This window comes from Herpailurus yagouaroundi, unplaced genomic scaffold (genome assembly GCF_014898765.1).
Source record: "Herpailurus yagouaroundi ecotype Mexico unplaced genomic scaffold, PumYag 139, whole genome shotgun sequence".
In the NCBI taxonomy this organism is placed as follows: Eukaryota; Metazoa; Chordata; class Mammalia; order Carnivora; family Felidae; genus Herpailurus; species Herpailurus yagouaroundi.
This window is the reverse complement of record NW_024412394.1, coordinates 32056953-32079439: the sequence shown is the minus strand read 5'-3', so window position 1 is coordinate 32079439 and position 22487 is coordinate 32056953. Positions and strand designations below refer to the sequence as shown.

Below are 22487 nucleotides of genomic sequence, written 5' to 3'. Positions count from 1 at the left end.
TGCTCTGCTATTCCCCAAACAACTGGCCATTTATGAAAGAGTTCAGGGAGTTGTGCCAATTAGTGCTTACCCAGAACTTAAGGAAATTCCAGCTAAAGGAAGGAAGTCTGCACATTTGTAAGAAATGGCCTCTGCTTTTAAGCCACATAAGAACTTTAAGGAAACCTGGAGGAGTACGAGGGGCTTACTCCAGAAGCTTGTCTTCCCTGAACCTTTGATAGGAGACAAGAAGGAGATGGACTTTATTTTACAGGAGGAAGATGGAAATAAGTAGTGTAAGAGACATATGTTTTTTGTTTTTTGTTTTTGATCTGATGAAAATTTGGTGGGGAATTGGAGTTATTTTTAAAGCCATTCCCCCAAATCCTCAGAACAGGATTTTGCAAGCAGCATTTAAAAGTATTTTCATGGATTAAGGATATCTGTTGGGTGCTGCATGGCTCAAGCATGGGTGATATTGTTAGCACTTGCTGACCTTCTGGTGTTTGGGAGTGGGTTTGCCAAAATGTTTCTGTAAAACTCACAGATTTTCACTTTTTAAATGTACATCTATAAAGTAATGAACAGATTTTTTAAAAATATGCTCTTTGGAACATGTATACATGAGCTCTGCCCTTCAAAGTCATCACCTTGGGAGACAATACATGGCATTCTGATGTCACTGCCATTGGCTCAAATATTTTTGGAATTCATTTTGCGGAACTACCTTCAGAAAGAGCAGTTTTAATCTGAAATGGCCACATCTCAAGTGGTTTACATCCCAAGTGGTTATTCTAAGCTGCATCATGTTACATATTACATCTTACATGTCCTAGCAAGTCATTCCTAACTAGTCTGCATAAAATTTGTCACTTGTCTGGATGAAGGGTTGGCCACTGAAGTGCCCCGTTTTCTCTAAGTGAGAACACAAGAGAATGACTGGCCTGGAGCTACCTTATTGTACGCCAGTTATAGTGGACAGTTAGCAAATTGCTCAGAAGTGGCTTTTCCACTTTCCTGAAGGAGCATCTATCTCCTGCTTCTCCCAAGAGAACACCCAGGCCCACTCTTTACAGGATCCACTCCTGGGGCCCTGCTGCTGTGACCAGAGAATTGAGAATGGTGGCATTTTAGTATTAGAAAAGATTCTGGAAATCACACTCATATCCTTACTTTTAAAATTACCCACTCCTTTGCCTGGGATGAAGTGAGATGGATTCTTACTGCCCCAAGATAGAGTGCCTCTATCATGGAGATGGTATAACAAATAGTGACCCCTAGTGGTTAATAAAGACTTTAGCTCCATTTACAGGTCATAAGCTTTTGTGGGGGCTAGTCTAGAAACCTAATTGCCTTTGATAGCATACACTGGTGGGGAAAAATTATTCCAAAGTTTAAAATCACAACCATCTTACATGTAACCAACTTACAAACCATTAAGGAGGTAGAAATGGCAGTGTATGCTCTACCTGAGTTAAAAGATAAATCTAATACATGATTGTAGTTCTCTTATGCAGTGATGTTTCTTTTTTGTCATCAGTAATTGCTCCAACTCCAGGTATGCATATGTCTTCAGAATTTTAAAATTCTTTTGCCATCAGAATAATTCTCCTTGGATTTTCTCTCTAAACTAGAAATATTTGTTTATATAATGTCACTGTTTCTTGTTACCTTTGGTTATGTTAACATCCTTTTGGACCAGCTTTTGTGATGAGAGAAACAAACAAGTGTGTGCTTCAACTAAAGCAATTCACTGTTGTTTTTATATTTCCAGGGAGCTCAAGGATTAAGAGGCATCACTGGCATAGTTGGGGCCAAAGGGGAAAAAGTAAGATGATGATGATGATGATGATGATGATGATGATGATGATGATGATGATATGATAATCAAATGTGTAAATATTTGAGCTTTTTGCCACTTAAAAATATCTTATTTTTAGCAACATTAAAAAAAATTTTTAAGGTTTATTTTTGAGAGAGAGAGAGAGAAACCGGGGGAAGGGCAGAGAAAGAGGGAGACACAGAGTCTGAAGCAGGCTCCAGGCTCTGAGCTGTCAGCACAGAGCCTGATGCAGGGCTCGAACCCTCAAACCACAAGGTCATGACCTGAGCTGAAGTCTGACGCTTGACTGACTGAGCCACCCAGGCACCCAAGCAACATCATTTTTTATTTTTTATTTGCTTTGTGGATGTTTAGTTAGGTTTTCACATTTCTGTTATAAACATAGATGATAGAAAAGAGTACATATGATACTTATATATTATATATTTTAAATTATCTCGAGTAAATAGAAGTAAGCAGGGCTGTTACATTTTATCTCTTTATCATTATCAATAGTTAATACTGATAGCACTGACACAATACCTGGAAATCAAAGCAAAGACAAGGAAGGAATGGAAGGAAGGGAGAGGTAAGAGAAGGCAGGATATCCCTAAGGACACTGGGGCCATCTGTGGCTCTCTGCTAGGTGGATTGCTGAGCTCTGCCTTCAACAGGAATCCTATACTTGTGGCTGGAGTTTTCGAATCTGTCCTTAGCCCAGTTGCAAAGACCAGATTCTCCTACCATTTCCATAGCAAGGCACTGCGAGATGCTGGGGAGATTCAACAAGTAATAAGGACTTCAAATTTGTTATTTATTGGGAGAAACGAGTGAGTAGATAGCTGACTACAATGTATACAAGAGACCCATAAATTTGAGGGCAAGTGATTTGAGGGAGTGAAGATGAAGGAGTGGTTACTCTTGATCAGGGAACTGGGAGGGCTCAGGGGGGAGATGGTGACATCAGAGGGATGCCAGACCTACCTGGAAGACATGCTCCTACTGGTGGAGGATGGGGCTAGGGAGGGCTTGGCTGAGTATCGTGAATGAAAACAATGGAAACTTGAACATTCATGCTGTGTTCAGAAATGTCTTTCTCACTGTGTGTGTATGTGAGTGTGTGTAGGGGTGTGTCTACCTTCTCTATCAGATTTTCAGAAAATGGTTACTACTTACAGAGTATGTTAGAAAAGCCACTTTGTGGGCTTGGAAAAAGAAAAGCACTTTGCCTACCACCACTTCTGACCCTCACCTCTTTCTCTTTAGAACCTCTAGAGCTAATTTGTGTCATTTCACACAGAAGCACAGGACTTTTATTAACTGCTAAGTGGGACTAACTTGCACATTGTAGGTGCTCAAAAAAATAAAACTAAATTTTTTAAAAGAAATGCATATTTTTGGAAATTGAAGGAATTATTTTGTGACTCTTTTTTTTTTCAGCCTTGCTGTCCCTTTTGGGTATTCTCATTCTGCCTGTTTTACTCTTCCATTTCCTCTAGAATATTTCTTTTCTAAAAACACTGTATTTTAAAAAACATATTTCATATTTCTATATTCATGTTACCTTAAGTAACATTCTGTGTGTATCTCTTCTGTTATTAAGTAATACATCCCATTTGTTTTGAAGTTGCTGATACCTAGGCCTTCGCTTTTTCTGGGTTTAAATCATCTAAAATATGTGACCCCACACTTTGAAACCAATTACTGTTCTTGATATGCTCTTTATTTGAGGCATGTTTTTTACTTGGCATTCTTCAAAATTTCTCATTTCCTCTGAGTTCTGTCAAATTGCTTTCCATAAAAAAAAAAAAAAAGCAAGCTCTTCTCATGAACTCAGACCCCTGGTGTGGTTGCCTAGTAACAGCATTTTGGGTCTCAGCTTGTGCTGAACAGCAATAAGAGAGAGAGTGAGCGCATCACAGCCATTTCTATAATGCAAAGGCCGGGCTCCGCTCTCACCACGCAGGGTGAATGATGAATTCAAGGTCTTTTTCGGGTCTTCCAAATCTCTCCTTCCCTGGTGAACGTAGACTGCTTTCTGCTCTGTTCTAGTTTTTAGGGATCAAAGAATTTCAAGGCTCTGTGGTGCCTCTGCTTCGGTTGTGTCCTTTATTTGATTCTCTCTTTTCTGAACCTTCTATCAAAGGTTTTCTGACTCTTAATACTACAGACGCTGTCCACCTGGTTTTCTTGGGCTGACATCCATGCAATACTCTTTGGACTGTTTTCTATTTATTTTATCATCTCCTTACCTCAACCCTTTTCATTAGGAGATGGCCTGTGGACTCCAGTGGCCCTTCTGCCTTCTCATTCACTTAGCAGATGAGAAAAAGATTTAAAGAGGGTTGTATTTTATCATGTAGCCTATGCAGAAAGCACTAACCGCCCCCCCCCTTTTGTTTTAAAATCACAGTTTGATTCTTATAATTAAACAAGAAGGAGACACGTACAATATAACCAAGTCAGAATTGATTTCAAGACAATTACATTTCCAAAGCTGTGTAGTTTTTATGCCACCGTCACTTGGTAGGGTGTTTGTTGTGAAGGAAGTAAATGAATTATTTCATATAAACCGAACCTAATGTCCATCCAGGATGGAAGAGGGCATCCTCAAATCCTTATTACAATTCGTTCTTCTAAACCGCATGGCTGGACTTCTGATTCTGGATCTTGGTGGAAATCCAGTGTCACAGAATCCCACCCACAGCTGCAGCAGCAGCAGAGTCCATGCCAGCTATTCTTTGGGTGGCTCCTTGGTCTTCACCGCTAACAAATTCCCATCAGAATCCTGAGAGGCCTGCAGGGTGAGTACCAAACCTCTTCAATAGGTTTGTCAAGTTCTCTAAACAGGTACCAGTGTTTTCAGTTCATGTCATCAATCAAGAATGGATACAGTGTTAACTTAAAATATCCAAAGTGGTATCAAAGACTGGCCATAAGTACTTTGGGTGGGATGAGAAGATGCAAACTAAGTGTTTTCATATCTGAGGTGTCTGATTAAACACTCACCACGGGTGCCTGGGTGGCTCAGTTGATAAAGCAGTCACGCGAGGTCATGATCTCACAGTCTGTGGCTTCAAGCCCTGCATTGGGCTCTGTGCTGACAACTCAGAGCCTGGAGCCTGCTTTGGATTCTCTGTCACCCTCTCTCTCTGCCCCTCCCCGCTGGCACTCTGTTTCTGTCTCTCTCTCAAAAATAAATAAACATTAAAAAAAAAATCCCTGGAGTTCACCGATGAATACAGTATATGTTGCAAACACAAAACCTCCTTTTTTATCTGGCTATTAAAGTTCTGTAGAAAGACTGATGTGCCCTTTAACATAAATGAGTAATCTTGAGGTGCCTGGGTGGCTCAGTCCGCTAAGTGTCTGACTTGATTTTCAGCTCAGGTCATGATCTCATAGTTAGTGGGATTGAGCCCTGCGTTGACAGTGTGGAGCCTACTTGGGATTCTCTCTCTCCCCCTGCTCTCTCTCTCTCTCTCTCTCTCTCTCTCTCTCTCTCTCTCTCAAAATAAATAAATAAACATTTAAATGGCTGATCTTAATTTCATTTCTTTGTCTTTTTTTTTTTTTTTTTTTTTGTAGGGTGCTCGGGGCTTAGATGGAGAACCTGGGCCTCAAGGTCTCCCTGGTGCACCTGTAAGTAGTTTTCCTTTTACAAGACCCAATGACAGATTCTTTAGCAATGATCAGGAAAGATTATTTGCTCTGTGTGTGTGTGCATGTGCACGCATGTCTTCCACATGTGAATAATTAAAGTAGTAAAATGGGCAATAGTTTTTATATTTATTTAAACAAATTTTAATCATGATGAGCATCACTTTCTTGGACAAAGAGAATGTTCTTTTGACTTGGTATGGATTTTTGTTTTTCTTATAGGTGAAGTCAAAATGTTGAGTTTTTACATTTGTTGTGTTTTCCTTTTGTGTTGGTTGCCAGGATGCTTAGAGTCACAGTAACCATCTGTTACTATATTTCAGTTGCTTGGATAATTCTTTTCCTTTTCTATGATTTCTGACCTCATTATTCTATATTTTGACTGTCACATGCACATGTGTCATTATTACGGGCTCCCTCACACCTTTTCTAGAAATAAATACAAAGCCGTCTATTAATAACCACTTTGATCACAGAAAAAGTAGAGAAGGTATAATTAAAATAGAATCTCCAACTATCAAACTCCTATGGCCCAGTGGGAAAGACAGAATGTAACTATGTTGTACATTATAAGATCAAGCACTAGAATATGTGGTGGAGGTAATCCATGCAAGAGGATCTTAGAGGCAGGTTGACCTGGAAAGCCATTCTGGGGGGGATGGGCAGCAGAGTACAGGTGAGAAAGAACACTGTTGGTGGTGATGGGGGTATGTGTTGTCATAGGGGCTGTTACTGTCTGGCATTGGAAGTTTCTACTGAGAAGATGAAATTGAATAGATGAGGTAGGATCATATTATGGAGTGCTTTTAATGCCAATCTTAGCAGTTTGAACTGATATAGTAGCAATAGGAAGCCATTTGAGATTGTAGAGTGGTTATGCAATTCAACAAAAGCTTTATTTTAGGAAGACACATCCTCTATTACCGCCTATACCATAAATCAACATTAGCCAGATAATTTTGACAGGAACCCCTATCATTGCCTGGAGAATGAAATAATATGGAGACAAGATTGGCAACTGATCCAAACCTCAACTCAGCAAGATAGTCAATGCGTTTAGCTGATATGTAGACATAGTTACTGATGTCAAAGTTATCTGCAGCATGGATCTTAATTTTATTATACCTATACATCCAAAGAACACAGCAGCTTTATGCATTTAAAATGAAATCAAAAGACACGTAAGTCTCAGTTATCCCCATGGCAATATAAATTTTTAAGACAATGTAATTTTATAAAAAGACTTCTCGAGGGGCGCCTGAGTGGCTCAGTTGTTTAAGTGTCCGACTTCGGCTCAGGTCATGATCTCATGGTACGTGAGTTTGAACCTCGCATCAGGCTGTGTGCTGACAGCTCAGAGCCTGGAGCCTGTTTTAGACTCTGTATCCCCCCCTCCACCCCCATCCCTCCCTGGCTCACACTGTCTCTTTCTCAAATAAACATTAAAAAAATTATAAAAAATAAAAAAGATTTCTTGAGCTAGGCATCCAAGTCAGAGCAAAGTTTGAAAGAACAGTAGTAAGGTAATATGGATGGAGTTTTATAATTTCAAAAGTCTATCAATAAGTGACTTCTGCTTGTATTAACAACATTTTATTTTCATACAGGGTGATCAAGGACAGCGAGGACCTCCAGGAGAAACAGGTCCCAAGGGAGATAGAGTGAGTTCAAATTAGTGTTAATCACTGTAAACATGGTGCTTTTTGGTGTCCTCTGATTCTGCTTACCTCTTTGATGTGTCCTAAGTATTGTGATAAATGAGCATGTCTTGTCTATCCTTGCCTTTCTTCCCTGCAGGGACCTCAAGGTTCTAGAGGAATTCCTGGTGTCCCTGGGTCCAAAGGAGACACGGTATGTCCTGAGCCACAGTTATCAAGCACATTTTTCAAAGTGATTATTAACTTCTAATAAAACTTTAGAAAATAATGAAGGGAAGAAGGCTGTGACTATTTCTGAGAGACAGTCTGTTTCTTTGTGTGTCTGTAGGGCTTGCCAGGTGTGGATGGCCGTGATGGGATACCTGGAATGCCTGGAACAAAGGTAGCTGTGTGGCCCTGGCCAACCAAGCACAGCATTTCCATTACTACATTACTGGGGAATGTATTTAGCTGGCTTTGGCTTTTCTCCTCCTTTTAATTTTTAAATCAAGTGTCAACTGAAAATACTATTAGAATAGTATGTTTCTTTACTTGGTTTTAGGAACTCAGTAAAATTGCCCTGTTAATGAAAGTCGCTGAAAGAAACTGTGCATTTTGATTAAATTTATGTCCTAAGTCCATCGTCCTCCTCCCCCCTCCCTGAACTGGATCATATTATAAAAGTGCATGTAAGGTCAGATGTAGAGATTATCCTTCTACTTAGAAGGTCTGTGTCCTTTCCTTTCTTGAAAGAAATTAAGCAGTTCATACAAGTCCAATGATGCATACAAACTTCTTTTTTCAGGGTGAACCAGGGAAACCTGGGCCTCCTGGTGATGCAGGATTGCAAGGGTTACCTGTAAGTATTTGAGTCTTTAAATGTTTATTCGTTTGGGTACATATTTTGAAAATATGAATTTTAGGGAGAAATAATTTGATAAGTTCTGGGGAACATATATGATACTTTAATTTTATATTTTTACAGTTTTACATTTTCTACTTTTTTCTGAATAACTAGCTATTTCTCTAATAACTATACTAAGCTTCAATTTTATCTTCTATCTTTAGTTCACTCAATTTGTCTTATTTCACTAACCCTGAGCTATGGGCCAGGGTCATATACTTCCTCCTACTTTTAACTAGTTCTGAAGTTCTTGTTAGCAGAGTTGAGCCATAAGAGGGTTGAGAGTATGTTCATAGGACAATGTGAGATATAAGATACCATTTTTTTTTGATGTGTGGTATTTTGAATTATTCAAATTGGTGTTTCCCTGCATTGATGTGGCTGGAGGCTAATGTGGATTATACAGATGTATTCTTGGAGACACATGTTTCAAGGTTACAAAGGGATACTTGGTGATTTGAGGACTGGCCACAATTTATTATGATATCTGTCTGACATTTCAAAATAACCAGTGAGAGAACATTAGGACTCCCAATAGTACCAAATTTTAGTTAGAGCCAGCATTCTCCTGCCATTTTTTTTCCTACTTAAGCGTTAGCGATTCAGTAGGTAGGTCCTTGTTTTGTTATTCTGTACCTCAAATCATGCTGGTAGTAGAAGCTCCCATTGACCTGAAGATAGTACTGGATTATAATTTGGAAATTCATGCTTGAAAAATAACTTTAGTTTAGAGGCAGGATTTGCCTAAGGGTGTTCAGATTTAACAAGCCAGATACAGTGAAGCAATTCCTTCTAAACTGTTCAGAATTTGGGAACTAGGGAGAAGCTCCCTCACATTAAAGCTTTGCTGTTGTCACGATCCCCTTGGCCCCTCGGCATGAAGTGAGCACGGCACCTGCAGATTCTCAGGTGAAGTGATTCAACCCGTGTTCTGTATGCGCTCTTTCAGGGTGTACCTGGGATCCCTGGAGCAAAGGGTGTTGCTGGTGAAAAGGTAAAAGATTAAACCTTTTTAATTAGTACTTTTCTCTATTTCTTTATTCTTTCGTTAGTGTGTTTTATTTATCATTTTTAGTATTTCCAGCCTGACTTTTATTTTTGACTCTAAGGAGAAATGAAAAAGGCTTTATGGCTTCAAATGCTATTCTCTTTCCTAGCTGCAAACAGAATACTTTGACAAAGTGTTGCTGATTAGACTTCCTTCCTGAAAGTGTCATCCTTTGCCAGTAGAAAACAGAGAAAGTGTTACTGTTCTTTAGCACTTAAAATAAGGAAATTGTTACTAAGCCATAGAAATTATGTCACAATTAAAAACAACAGGTGAAAGAAAAATTAAAGGGAGAAGACATAGCTTTGAATAAAATAGATAAAATGTGAATAATGTAGAATTTGGTCACTACCAGGTTATATGGCTACAGCTCTCTAATTATAGGGGTCCACAGCATCTTTAAAGAGCAGAGATGTTCCCTAATAAGTAGACTGTGAGAGACTGATGGTGCAGATGACATCCCAGACATGTGCTTTCCCTGGAGCTTGCTGGCAGGGTTTTTCTCAACAGCACATCCTCTTACTCCTCATGTTCACAGGATTCTTTTTAATTTTAATAGTGTCAGTGTCAGGTAAAAGGGCTCAAAGAAAGGTATTGGAGACAGAAGTGGTAAAGGAAAGACACATATAATTAATACTGTGAAGAAAGAAAACTTTTCTCATATTCTTGTCTGGCTAATGACCTTCATTTTTTTGACATTGACCTTCACTTTTGGACTTTTTGACACCTTTACTATACTTGTGGGAATAACAGAACATTATCCTGAATCTGAAAAACTTTTTAATGTATCCACTAAGAAAGAGATTCTACATCTTCCCAAATTCGCAATGTGAAATTGGGAAATTAATGCTATTTAGGTGTCAGAAATGCCTGGTCTGGCCTAGACAGGTTGATGATATGCTTACTTGCTGTCTGAATTACTCTGAATGTTGCTCTTTACCTTTAGGGTAACACAGGTGCTCCAGGGAAGCCTGGTCAATTGGGGAATTCAGGTAAACCGGTAAGATGCCATGAGTTACCTTTCCTTATATTATAACCTGTTGCAATCAGTGAGCAAAGAATTAGGGAGTGTTAACTTTTTCTTTCCTTGCCTTCCTCATAATAGGGCCAACAGGGGCCTCCAGGAGAAGTGGGACCCCGAGGACCCCGAGGGCTTCCTGTGAGTACTCCTTTTCTGTAGAACCTTCCAAGGTGCCTTCTCAGGGTTTTGCTGGGTGTTCTTCCAATCATTTGTTCATTTATCCATGAATGCCTTCTGGTGTTTGAGCATGTCCTAGCCGAGAGAGACAATGGAATGGGAATGCTATTTATGTATACACATGCTTTTTTTAAATTCAGAAAGTGGAAATAAAACTTTAAAAATGTTTAAAATATGTTTAAAAAGCATGATGACCCTTTTTGCTCTCATCTCATGTTGAGGGAAATATTTTAGTGTGGTTAAAGAACAATGGTACTGAGACATAATTCATGTACTATATAATCCACCCATTTAAAGTATACAATTTATTGATTTTTAGCATATCTGTGGAATTATGCAACCATTACCACAGTCCATTTTCAACATTTTCGTCATCCAAAAAAGAAACTCTGTGTCCACTTGCAGTCACTCAACACTTCCTCCCAATCTTCTCAGCCCTACTCAACCACGAATCCACTTTCTGTCTCTGTACATTTACCTGTTCTGAAAATATCATATAAATGGTATCATATAATTATGTGGGTTTTTCAGTGATTGGCTTCTTTCAACATGTTTCAAGTCTTAGCTATGCTGTAGCATGTATCCGTACTTCATTCCTTTTTATTGGTGAATAATTTCAGTTGCATGGATATACCAAATTTCATTCATTCTTTCATCCACTGATGGACATTTGGGTTATTTCTGTTTTTTGGCCATTATGAATGATGCTACTATGAAAATTTTTCTATGAGTTTTTGTGTGGTCCATGTTTTTCTCTTGAGTACAATACCGAGAAGTAGAATTTCTAGGTCATGTGAGAACTATGTTTAGGTTTTTGAGAAACTGCCAGACATTTTTTAGTGTGAGTTTGTAAATGTGCCTATTTTGCATCAAATACAGCAACGTAGATTTTCCCTTTAACCCTTAGAGAGAAACTGATTAGGAAATTAAACGTTAATGTGAACTTTAAAAAATTCTCTCTGGCCTTCAGTATAAAGTTCTTGTTTTCAAAATCTGCTGAGTATCAAAAAGAATTCCAAGTGAGAACACAGAATTATTTCTAAATATTGTTGTTACTTCTTTTAAAGCATTTCATGAGCATGCTGAATGAGGATTTTCATGTTTGAGGGAAGTGAAATATTCCAGGTGTCTTGTGACATGAGAGGGGAATTTTTCCATTTCTCATGGATGTTTGTCAACTGACCTCTACCAGGTGGTTTCCAAAAGTTTCTCTGCAGCCAAAGAAACTAGCTATTGCCCCTCATTATGCTCCTTGCTCCCTCGCTGCTCACTTATCCTTTTCTTCTCTCTTGCTTGAAGCCTGCACATTTCTAATTAAAATACTTTCCTTAAATTGACTGCCAAAGCAATGAGTTTGTAGCTAGATCACATTCCTAAAACAATGAAGATTCTCCGTGACTGGTCCAGAAAGATTTAACAGTGTGGGAAAGGGGCACTGAAACTTTGAGAATGTTGGCTATTAAGTCTAGTGTTCACTTTGTAGAGCAGAAAACAGTAAAGGTGAAGGAGCACCTGCTGTGTGTGAGGACCACACACTGAAGCACAAAATGTGACACAGTAGAGAGGGCTTGGCCCATCATCAGTTAAGTGCCATGGGATATATTGAGAACCAGAGGCAGAACTGCGGAAGGAGATGGGGTGGGAGTGTTTACTTCTTTTATGTGAGGGCAGGCAGATCTGTTAGGCCTATATCTGTTCTGCCTATGTTTCAACCTGATTCAGGTTTTGATTTTTGCGTTTCTGTAAATGTCTAGGTTCTCATTGCAGCTCAAAGCTTTGGTGTTTTTCTTCGGTCATGATTCCTATCTCTAGTAGGACCCGCTGATTCTACCACCTCCTTTTGAAGGTCTCTTACATTTGACTCTTCTTTTCTAAGCCGACTTCCACTGTCCTGGCTCAGATCATTAGCTGCTGCTTGGATTATCCGTTGTCTCCTGATTTGCCTCCCCAGCTTGTCTATCCTTCCTCTACCAGTGTTTCCCAACAAGGTACTCTTGGCATCATCTTGGTTGGGATAATTCTGTGTTCCCCAGGACCTTACCCTAGAACTCCAGTAGTGTTCCCATGGCCATGGTGACACACAAAAGTATCAGGCACCATTTCAGAGGCCTGGGGACTGGCTGTGACCCCAGCTGTGCAGACTGCCATCCTGGTCTTTTTGAAGTATGCCTTCTGTCATCACTTCTCTTCTTTATTTACAAATCTTCCATGGATCTCCACTGGCAATTAAAGAAAGTACCAAATCTTAAACTGTTGGTTTACCCTCTAGTTTTATGTTCCACTTCTGCCTTGCTCAGAGCCAGCCTGTGTTCAAGTCAAGCTGGACTCCATGCTAATTTCCAAATAGTCTCTGTACTTCTCAGCCTGCCCTTCTTTTCTTATGCTCTGCACTTAGATGGCTTTCTTCTCAATGTCCCATGTGTCTTCTTAGATGTGATTAAAATGTTAATTGTACAATGAAACCATCTCTGATTATGTCCCATCCTCCAGATAGAAGTGCTCTCTCCTTATTCTGAACCCTACAAGCCTGGGCCCCTGAAAACTTTTTTAAATTAATTAATTTTATTTATTGTTTTAGATTTTATTTAAATCCAAGTTAGTTAACCTATAGTGTAATAATGGTTTCAGGAATAGAATTTAGTGATTCATCACTTACATATGAACCCAGTGCTCATCCCAACAAGTGTCCTCCCTAATGCCCATCACCTATTTTGCCCTCCCCCACCCACCTGCCTTCCAGCAACCCTCAGTTTGTTCTCTGCATTTAAGAGTCTCTTATGGTGTGCCTCCCTTTTTGCCCCTTGCTGTGGAAACAGCGGGGATGCAGGGACACCTGTGATCCGCCTTTTTGGTCCCTACATCTCTTTACTCAGGGCCTGTCGCAAGGTGGTGCTTAATAAATATTTCTTAAAATGAACTGAATTGGAGGTATAATAAATCTTGCTATGCTGCTTATGTTGGTAATAACTGACTTCTCACCTACTATAAATTTTATAGAAAAGTGTCACAAGAGGTTCTAAGTATTAGAGTTCTGGAGCAGAGTTTTAACATCAAATCTACTTAGTTAGGATACATTTATTCTTTCATTTTACATCATTAAATTTAGTTTCATAGATAAAGGTTCACACATTTTCAACTATTCCTCACAAGTTTTAGCAGTTTTTCCTGAAAATGTCAAATTGAAAAGCTGAGTAGAAGGAATGAAAACCTATTTCTAATGTGTCCTACTAATGGACTAGGCTAATTGGAGCATGTCTTTGAAATTAAGTGGTGTTCCCCTTTCCAAACCATTGTTCTAACAGCTTTAGCCAATGCCACAGCAAGATATATGGGAGGTTTTTTTGTCACCGCCAGTGATGACATATGAGCACATATCTTTACCACTTGGATCATGCTTCTGGCTTTCTCAGTCACACTCTACTGCTTTTCACTTGGATCTGGGTGACTCCTGGTTTACAGCAGGCTTATGGCTGGGGCCTCGGATCCAGTGGCTCCTGGTCCATTTCCGTCTTTCAGGATTCCCAGAACTTGCCAGGGCTTTTGTTGAGAGAGTTGTGTTTGCTCTGCTCTCATGATTCTGACTGGGATGAGCGAGCGCCATGCTGATCTGCTTCCAGTTTTCTGAAGATTATACACTCCTGGAGTACAGAAGCCTCTCTCATTTCTCTTGAAGTTCTACCCCCACCTATCGTCAACAGCTCTGGGCACAGAGGTCCCCATATGGTATGTTGTCGAATGGTCGAAACTGCCTTCCTGTGCCACCCAGGCCATGGAATATTATCCCTGTCAATAATTTGTGAAGCAGCTGTGGTGGTTATAGATTTTAATCTGCCTCCATGTGTGCAAGAGTATTTAAACCTACACCAGAGAGAAATAAAACTATACAATGCTGTAAAGTTGAATAGATTTTTAAAATATCTTTGTGGCAAACCTAAAAATTACCATTGCACTAGGACTAATATCATCTTCTAATATTAATATGAAAATGGTTTTGTAAAAGCAACAATCTGTAGAAATCATAATTGATCTTCTGGGTTAATCAGCATCCTTTTTCCCAGAGAGAGGCACTTAAGTATATACTCCAGACTAAGTATAATGATTTATAATTTCTCACTTCCAAAATTAGCATAGTACTAAGAATAATGTTCATTCTTCATCTAGTTAGCATTTTCGGTAATCAGGCAAATGCAACCACCATCACAATCTAGAGGACAATGGAATAAAATCCAAAATTTTTTTTTTTTGCAAAATAAGTATGATAACATCAGTATAATGAAATAGATTTTTCCATGATATTTTAAAAGTCTCGTAGCTCTATTTTAAAAGGGAGAGTTCCAAGTGGAATAATTTGTCTGTATTTATTGAAATTAGTTTTACAAAACAGCTCCCAGTATTTATTTATAAAGAAGGTACCTTCTCGGTGGTTAATGGTCTTGATAGAAACTAGAGAAACGAAGATTGCAGACTTTTTTTTTTTTTCCAAGAGCAATTTTTACAACTCAAAGAAATGGGAGATTTGAAACGCAAAGAACAATTTAATTAAACGTTTGATTAAAAAACATAATTTTGACTGATTTCTTTAGGCCTTGGGTAAAATCTTGGATAAAAACAGTAACCAATGTTTACAGTGCTTTCTATGAGCCAGACACTGTTCTAAGTGCTTTATGTATCTATTCAATCCTCTCAAAAACCCTATGAGATAGGTACCGCTTTTATCCCCACTTCATAGGTAAGGAAACTGAGGCACAGAGAGGTGAAGTTACGGGCCTGGAGTTGGCTGATGCACAGCAGGGCCAGGACTGGCGGCTGATGCACAGCAGGGCCAGGACTGGCAGTGGGGCTCAGTGCCTGTGGCCTCATCTCCAGTACCTTGCCAGCTCTAGTCAAGGCTCTGCAGGATGGTTTTCATTTGAAGTTAGCTTGCCAGATTCTAATGGTCCAAGGCATATTTAGCAAATTTAAAATTTTGGTGTTTATGGAATTTTCATAATGAGCATTTAACAAAAGTTTACGTAAAGCTGGTGAAGACAAATATGACATGAATCCACACAGATTCTTGGGTCTTACCTCAGAACTACAAAATAAGAATATATGGGAGCAAGGAGGAGGGAAGCAGAAGGAGGAGCAGGGAGATGGAGTGGTGGAAGATGTCTGGTGAAATATAGTTCTTTTAGTGTTTATTTAGTTTAAGAGAGAAAGAGAGAGAGCGTGTATGTGAGCATGGGGGAGGGGCAGAGAGAGATGGAGAGAGAGAGAGAGAGAGAGAGAGAGAGAGAGACAGACAGACAGAGAGAGGGAGAGAGAGAATCCCAAGCAGGCTCTATGCTATCAGTGCAGAGCCTGATGCAGGGCTCAATCCCATGAATTGTTAGATCATGAACTGAGCCGAAATCAAGAGTCAGACACTCGACCGACTAAGCCACCCAGGCACCCCAAGGGAACTATATTTCTAAAACACTCTTTGGGGGATTCTAATGCACAGCCATAGTTGGGAATCACTGGTAGAGGGTCTGCATCTTTTTTAAAGCATTGATTGGCTTCTTAAATAGGGAGGAGTTGGCAGATGTGTCTGAACATATTGGAGATATATATGGTGGCACTGAGCATCCAAGAGAAAAATAAAGCCTTTTAATGTTCCTCATTTTTTTTTAATGGTAGGGTTCTGCCTTTTTTTCTGGTCCCTTACAATTTTTTTTTGTTACAAATCAGAACTCTTGTTGTCACAGGGTTTGTAAATATTAGCCACTGAGCAGAAAAGCCATATTCCTACCAGTCTCCCTTGACCTTATCTGAGAATATGGTAATCACCACAGCTTTTGAAAAACAGGAGGTTTACATGTATTTAGCATACCTGTGGTTCCAAGGTCATGGTTAATTGCTCCCTACAACATGTGTTTAATCTATGTTTTTAAAGATTACTATTTATATCTTGAATACTCATGTTCATCTTACTCACAGGTGAAATTCTAGAACTTAGAAAATGTTTTTAGAATACATAGAAATCCTAAGAATGGCCATCAGAAAATCTTGTCCTAACACTCTATTTATTTATAACTGCTTGGTCATTGTTGTGAAAATAAACATCACCTTTGTCAAACTTGAGATGATTTCTATAGAAATACCTATGTTTCAAATGGCCAACAACCTGTGTGGCTCAGTTAAGTGTTCATGCTCTCTTTCTCTCAAAATAAAATAAATAAAATTAATCTCTGAAAAAATAAAATAATATGGCCAAGAATTTAAAGGGTGGAAGAGAAATAAAAATGAGTAACACATGCTGAAAAATGCTTGTAATTTTACTGATCCTCTAGTCCTACTCTAGTCCTCTGGGTGTGCTGGGCTCGTGGGTGTAGAAGTTCAGCAGAACAGACTGTCTACACTGGGGTTCTGAGCCATTCATATGTGTTGCCAAGGTCCTGCCAGCAGCTGGAAAACACTTACGAATTGACTAATAAGAGCTCCTGAAAGACAGAAAAAATAAGATACCAGCAGAGAAAAATCTTTGTCTTTGACTGGAAAAATAATCCCTACAAGAAAGAAATGAAAAGTTATCCAATCCTCTATTTTAACTTAGCCCTTTGGTTTGTGAAAGAGAAAAAAAGTACATCAATCATCTTTATTTTGGCATAATGGTTCACTTATTTAGAAGTGAATACTTGAGTTTGTGTCAAGAACTGCTTTCCTCTTCTGATATCATTAATTAGTTTTCCCACTGATGATTATTAATTATTCTGTGAATTAAAGTCATGTTAGCCCAATGACATTTAGGATCTTAATCATGATGCAGTTCAGAAATTATTGAAAATGCCAGCAGAACAGACATACTGAAGAAAATCTGTCTTGAACTTTCAAGTGCTGGGCTAAATTAACAGGATGGAATCCAGTCTTTATTTATATTTATATTTATATTTATATTTGTACTTATATTTATATTTATAGATGGATAGAATCTATCACAGTGGCTGGTTTCTTACATCTTTCCAGTGCCCATCCTCAAAGGACGCTGCCTCAGGCTTCTAAGCTGCTTATAAGGGTTAAGGGCTAATGTACCATACAAACTTATATACTAGACAAGCTGCTTATATAAACATTTTTTATAAAGTATTTAAGAGCTTTTCATTTAAATCACCTGTAATTCATTTGAAACGACTGCCGCTTAATTAGAGCTCCAAGCTAGAGACCTGTAATTTAGCAAACATTTCTTAATCCTTTAAAAAAAAACTGGAAATTCAGAATGATGATAGATCTTGACACTTAGTTCAAATTATAGATAAATGAATGGTATATGGGCCAGATCAGGATCATCTTAGCAGAAGCATTTATATATATCAAAGGGGCATGTGGGTGGCTCAGTTGGTTAAGCATCCAACTTTGGCTCAGGTCATGATCTCCCGGTTGGTGAGTTTGAGCCCTGAATGTGGCTTTCTGCTGTCATCCTCTGCACCCCCCCCGCCCCTCCCCTGCTTGCACTTTCTCTCTCTCAAAAATAAATAAACATTAAAAAATATATAAATATCAAAAATTAATATGAAGTTTTTGTGTCATTTTAAAGTAAAATGAAGTCAAAAGACTACTTTCATTTTTATTTATACTGCCCAGGAAATGTGATTATTTACCCAATAGCCTTGTGTTCAGTTGAGTTGAATATGTGTTCAAAATAAACGTTTATCAGACTGCATAAAACTGTATGAGGTTCTTGGGGAAAGAAATTGAAGAATTCATGTCTCCTTTTCTCAAAAGGCTTAGAGTTTCAAATAAAAAATTGAAGTTGGCTCAGAAAATGAAATGTTGGTTTTGGTGCATTTTCATTATAAATTGTACTTTCCAAAGTTTATTTAATCTTTTAAGATATGTTTAGAACAAGAATGTGTAGAACAAAGAATTTTGTATGTCAGAAACTTTGTAAATTTCTATTATCTCTTTTTGAAGTTGCATTAGTAACTTAAAGATAAACATCCCTGTCCTGTTTCTCTTTTTTCACTCTTTTGCGGTCCAAGATCTTTTACCAGACGCTGCATTACAATGTACCGTAGACCTGAAATTTACTCTGTGTTTAGGCATTCTGCAGAATTCAAAATTAATATACCTATACCTCAAGGGCACATAATCTAAATGAGAGGATAAAACATATACACAAATAGCCATAACATAAGTTATAGTGTGACTTAGATGCTGAAAATTACTAATTGTCATTTCACATGGATGTATCAGACATCATTTTTATCTAATGGTTTGTAATCACAATGAACAGTTAACACATTCACTGAAGGATGAATAAGTGGGGAGGCTGTGGGCATTTTATGTAACAATGTTGAACTTGGGGAGAATACTTTGATGACTTTTATATTTAAACAAAAACCTAAGCAGAATGTTATTTTATTGACATAGTAATTAAGCATTTGAATTCTGGCAAACTGTCCAGTTGACAGTCATGTTTGTGTTTTTCCAGGGCAGCAGAGGTGAAATAGGACCAGTGGGACCCCCAGGACCACCAGGTAAACTGGTGAGTAGTATTTCCAGTCTCCAGCAGTTTATACGCTTCATACAAAACATGGTCAACTTATAAAAATAAGCAAGGAGAGAAAAACAATGTGCGAAGAGTGATTTAATCATCCTTGCTTGATTTCTACTGTGCTGTGAATGTGTGAAAATGTAAATGCGGAATTTCACATTATATCTAGGATACCCCCAGAGGGTGTTTGAATCAGTGTGGATTGTAGCATACATTTTGAAACGAGGAGAGACACGAAGTGCTACATTTGGCCTCTGGTTGTTCTTGAAATTGAAGAGAAGTATGTGAATGCTGCCTTTGACTTCTCTGAGTAGGCTTGTTTACACAGCCAGAGAAGCACTACCATTGCACGGGCTCCACTGAAAGAGCCCACTGTTGGGGGGGGGGGGGCGCAAACCCAGGAACTGAGGACCTCAGAGGTGGGACAGAGCGGGTGGAGGGACTCGCCTATTTCTTCCTTAGACTGTGGGAGAGAGGCAGATTTGAGGAGCAGAGCTATACCAACCACAGCACATTTATTTTAGACAGGAGTCAACACACCCGAGGTTGTGTCTGCCTTGCATGCTTGCGGTGTTGCAGTAACACTGATTTGGGAGATTCTGTGTTTGTTTTTCAGGGTTCTCTGGGTAGTCCTGGCCTCCCTGGCTTGCCTGGCCCCCCTGGACTTCCTGGAATGAAAGGTGACAGGGTAAGCCAGCCCTCCAAAAAGTTCGTTATGTTTTGATTTTTACTATGAGAAACCAAGCTGTGTGTTTGGTGCAGTGGAGATTTTTATAGCAATGATCATAGACAGTGATCAAGAAAGGCATCCTAAATTATTGAGAGTTGGGATCAAGAAGCAAAAGAAGTCTAAGATAATAATTTCTCAGAAGGAAAAAATGAAAGTTGAGAAAAGTAAAAATTTCAGTTGTAATCATACTTCTGTTTAGTTTTAAATTTACATTCCTACCAGTCAGGTTTATGTGGGCATGAACAGAGAACACCCCAAGTTTTCAGCTTTTGGACAACTGTCAGTTTCTCCAGGTCTCACCTGACAGTTGTTAGGTTGTGAGGAGAGGAGCAAGACCTCATCTGTCACATCATTCATATGTGTCCTTGTCTGCCAGCCTGATATGGGAAGTTGGTTCATTTGAAATTATGTAGTTGAATTATCTCCAAATACTGAAAAAGTATTATATTTTATTCAATACAGGGAGCAGTTGGTGAACCTGGTCCAAAGGGTGAACAGGTGGGTCCAATCAAGAATATGAGATGCAGTGAGTAATGCATATTAATATACCTCACCAGCAGGGGGCACTGGCTGGTTTATGGTGTGAATAAAAAGATGGAGGCTAGCAGTTTTGCTCAATGTGCTTCATTCATAGTGTGTGAAAGCTAGAATTTAGTTTTGTCTGTAACCTTATCTACTACTTCAATAAGCTGGAGCTGATGATGGCTCTGCCTCTAAGACCACACATTGTCTTTCCTATGAAAAGAGTGTCCTGGCTCTGATTCACAGGATTGGTTTACTTGTAACTGATAGAGCCTTCTATAGCCACATCATCATATTTTGAGTTCTTCTGTATCAAGACTTTAACAAACAAATTATGAACATGAATTATAATTAATCCTTTTTGTGGGTTCCTTTTTCTACAGTGAAAGCCTTTTTTTCAAGGAATACCTAATTTTATTTACTAATTTATTTTTTAAAGTTTATTTATATTGAGAGAGATAGAGACAGTGTGTGGGGGAGGGGTAGAGAGCTAGGGAGAGAGAATCCCAGGCAGGCTCCATGTTGTCAGCACAGAGCCTGATGTGGGGCTTGAACTCATGAAATCATGAGATCAAGACAAGACCTGAGCTGAAACCAAGAGTCAGACACTTACCGACTGAGCCACCCAGGTGCCCCAAGGAATACCTAATTTTAAAATTGCTGGATACAATCATTAATCCTTAAGTTTAGAAGAAACTCAGCCTCGCCTTCTATCTTTTCTCTAGGCTTTCTTCTGATTTAGACTAGCCACTGACAGATTGAGAAGCCATTGGGAGCATTTTGTATTTCTGCATGATCCAGGGGGCACTGTGGGCACTTCGGAATGCTTATCCATGTTGACTGGTTAAAACTGAGGCAAGGGACTGAGAATTCAAAAATGTGACTTTTAATCTTAATTTTTAGGGTTCCTCTGGTGAAGAAGGAGAAGCAGGAGAAAGGGGTGAACTTGTAAGACATTTTGTTCTGGTTAATGATGAGCTGTACTGATTTCTAATTGTATTAGAAACATATTTTTTCTTTGCTACTGTCACTTGCTGACTTCTATGGTGGCTACAATGTTTCTTACATAAACTAATGACTTCCCAAGACTGCAGCCAAGATCAAGTAAAGCACAGGGGAAACACCCCAAAACTGATAGACCTGGCCTTAAGCCTTTGGAGAATAAAGTATTCTCTTATAGGTGGTGAATTTTCTTGTGGCTTTACACCTAGACATTCCAAGTGATTCTTATAGGACTATAGAAATTCTGTGAATAGTGCCTATCATGGAAACAAAATTAATTTTATTAGGGTTACAAAGCTGTGGCTCACAAGTGTGACTGTAGGTATTCTCTGTAGTCTAAAACCTTCCAAAGAAGTGACCTCCATCTCCAGAGGATGCTGCTGCTAAATCTCCAGAAAGGCAGTAAGAATGAGAAAAAATTATCTTTATTGCAAGAACTGCTAGATCTGCTGGCTCATCTCTATGGTTTTGACACAATCTAACATGACCTAATGTGAAAACTTACGTTTGGTCCTTTGGAGTGGTAACAGATTTCTCATAAAATAGTTCCAGAGAGCACTTAGTGCAGGAAAAAATTCTAGTAATGTTTTATTCAGATTATCAGGATTTAGAACTAATATAAATGTAGCTTCTAAATTAGGCAAAGCTCTTTATTAAGTAAATTTGAAAAAGGATTATTTTAATTTTATTTTTTGTTAAAATTTTTAATTTTTTGGGCTAAGAGGATGTTTTAAGTCATTCTGTTTTGTAGTGGAGATGAACTGATGCGCTAAAACTGGAGCTGAATTCACATCTAGAATTAGGGGTGGGAGATTTCCAAATTTTATTTTTTAAGCATAAAACCATTCATATTTGGTTTGATAGACTTTTGGGGATAAGTTTTAAAACACTGTTAGAATTTCAAAAATGAAGTCATCAGGTTTAAATGTCTACTGTGTTTTGAAATAGCATGCTAGTTTGATATCTTTTGACTTACACGTTTTAATTCTCACACCTAGCATTTTAGATCTAGTTGGAGCCTTGTAAAGCTCTGATTCAACCCTGTTATTTAACAGGTTAGCCAAAGGCTAGGAGGTTATAAAGCTCACAGAGGGTCACAAAGTTAAGTAGTGGAACTGGTACTAGAATCCAAATTTTGAATCTAATGTTTTTCTGCAGTGCCAGGGTCCATCTGTTCATAGTTTTCTGTAGATTTCAGCAGCACAATAACCTTTGAAATGTTTTTAGTAGACTATCAAATGTGAATGCATTGTTCTAATACAATTTTTTTTTATTGATTTAGGGAGATATAGGATTACCTGGGCCAAAGGGATCTGTAAGTACAATGAACAATAATGGTATAAAAAATAAAAATATCAATAAAACTACAGAAAATGCAATACTCTGCTTTATGAAATCACTCTATAAAATTCAATTCTTAAAGGACTTACCTTCAAGGAAATTAATGTCTAAATTTATTCTTTGAGTAATGGA

At 38.5% G+C, this 22487-nt stretch overlaps 1 protein-coding gene across 1 annotated transcript in view; it reads left to right on the top strand.

Moving 5' to 3' along the window:
* COL9A1 (collagen type IX alpha 1 chain) overlaps positions 1-22487 on the top strand; it is an 87455-nt gene that overhangs the window by 43138 nt on the left and 21830 nt on the right. Inside the window, exons 20-33 of the mRNA XM_040473873.1 lie at positions 1754-1807; positions 5390-5443; positions 7069-7122; positions 7259-7312; positions 7448-7501; positions 7904-7957; positions 8952-8996; positions 9997-10050; positions 10156-10209; positions 18698-18751; positions 19377-19448; positions 19953-19988; positions 20916-20960; positions 22297-22329. Coding sequence (XP_040329807.1) covers positions 1754-1807; positions 5390-5443; positions 7069-7122; positions 7259-7312; positions 7448-7501; positions 7904-7957; positions 8952-8996; positions 9997-10050; positions 10156-10209; positions 18698-18751; positions 19377-19448; positions 19953-19988; positions 20916-20960; positions 22297-22329 — 717 coding nt within the window. The remainder of the gene's footprint in view (positions 1-1753; positions 1808-5389; positions 5444-7068; positions 7123-7258; positions 7313-7447; positions 7502-7903; positions 7958-8951; positions 8997-9996; positions 10051-10155; positions 10210-18697; positions 18752-19376; positions 19449-19952; positions 19989-20915; positions 20961-22296; positions 22330-22487) is intronic.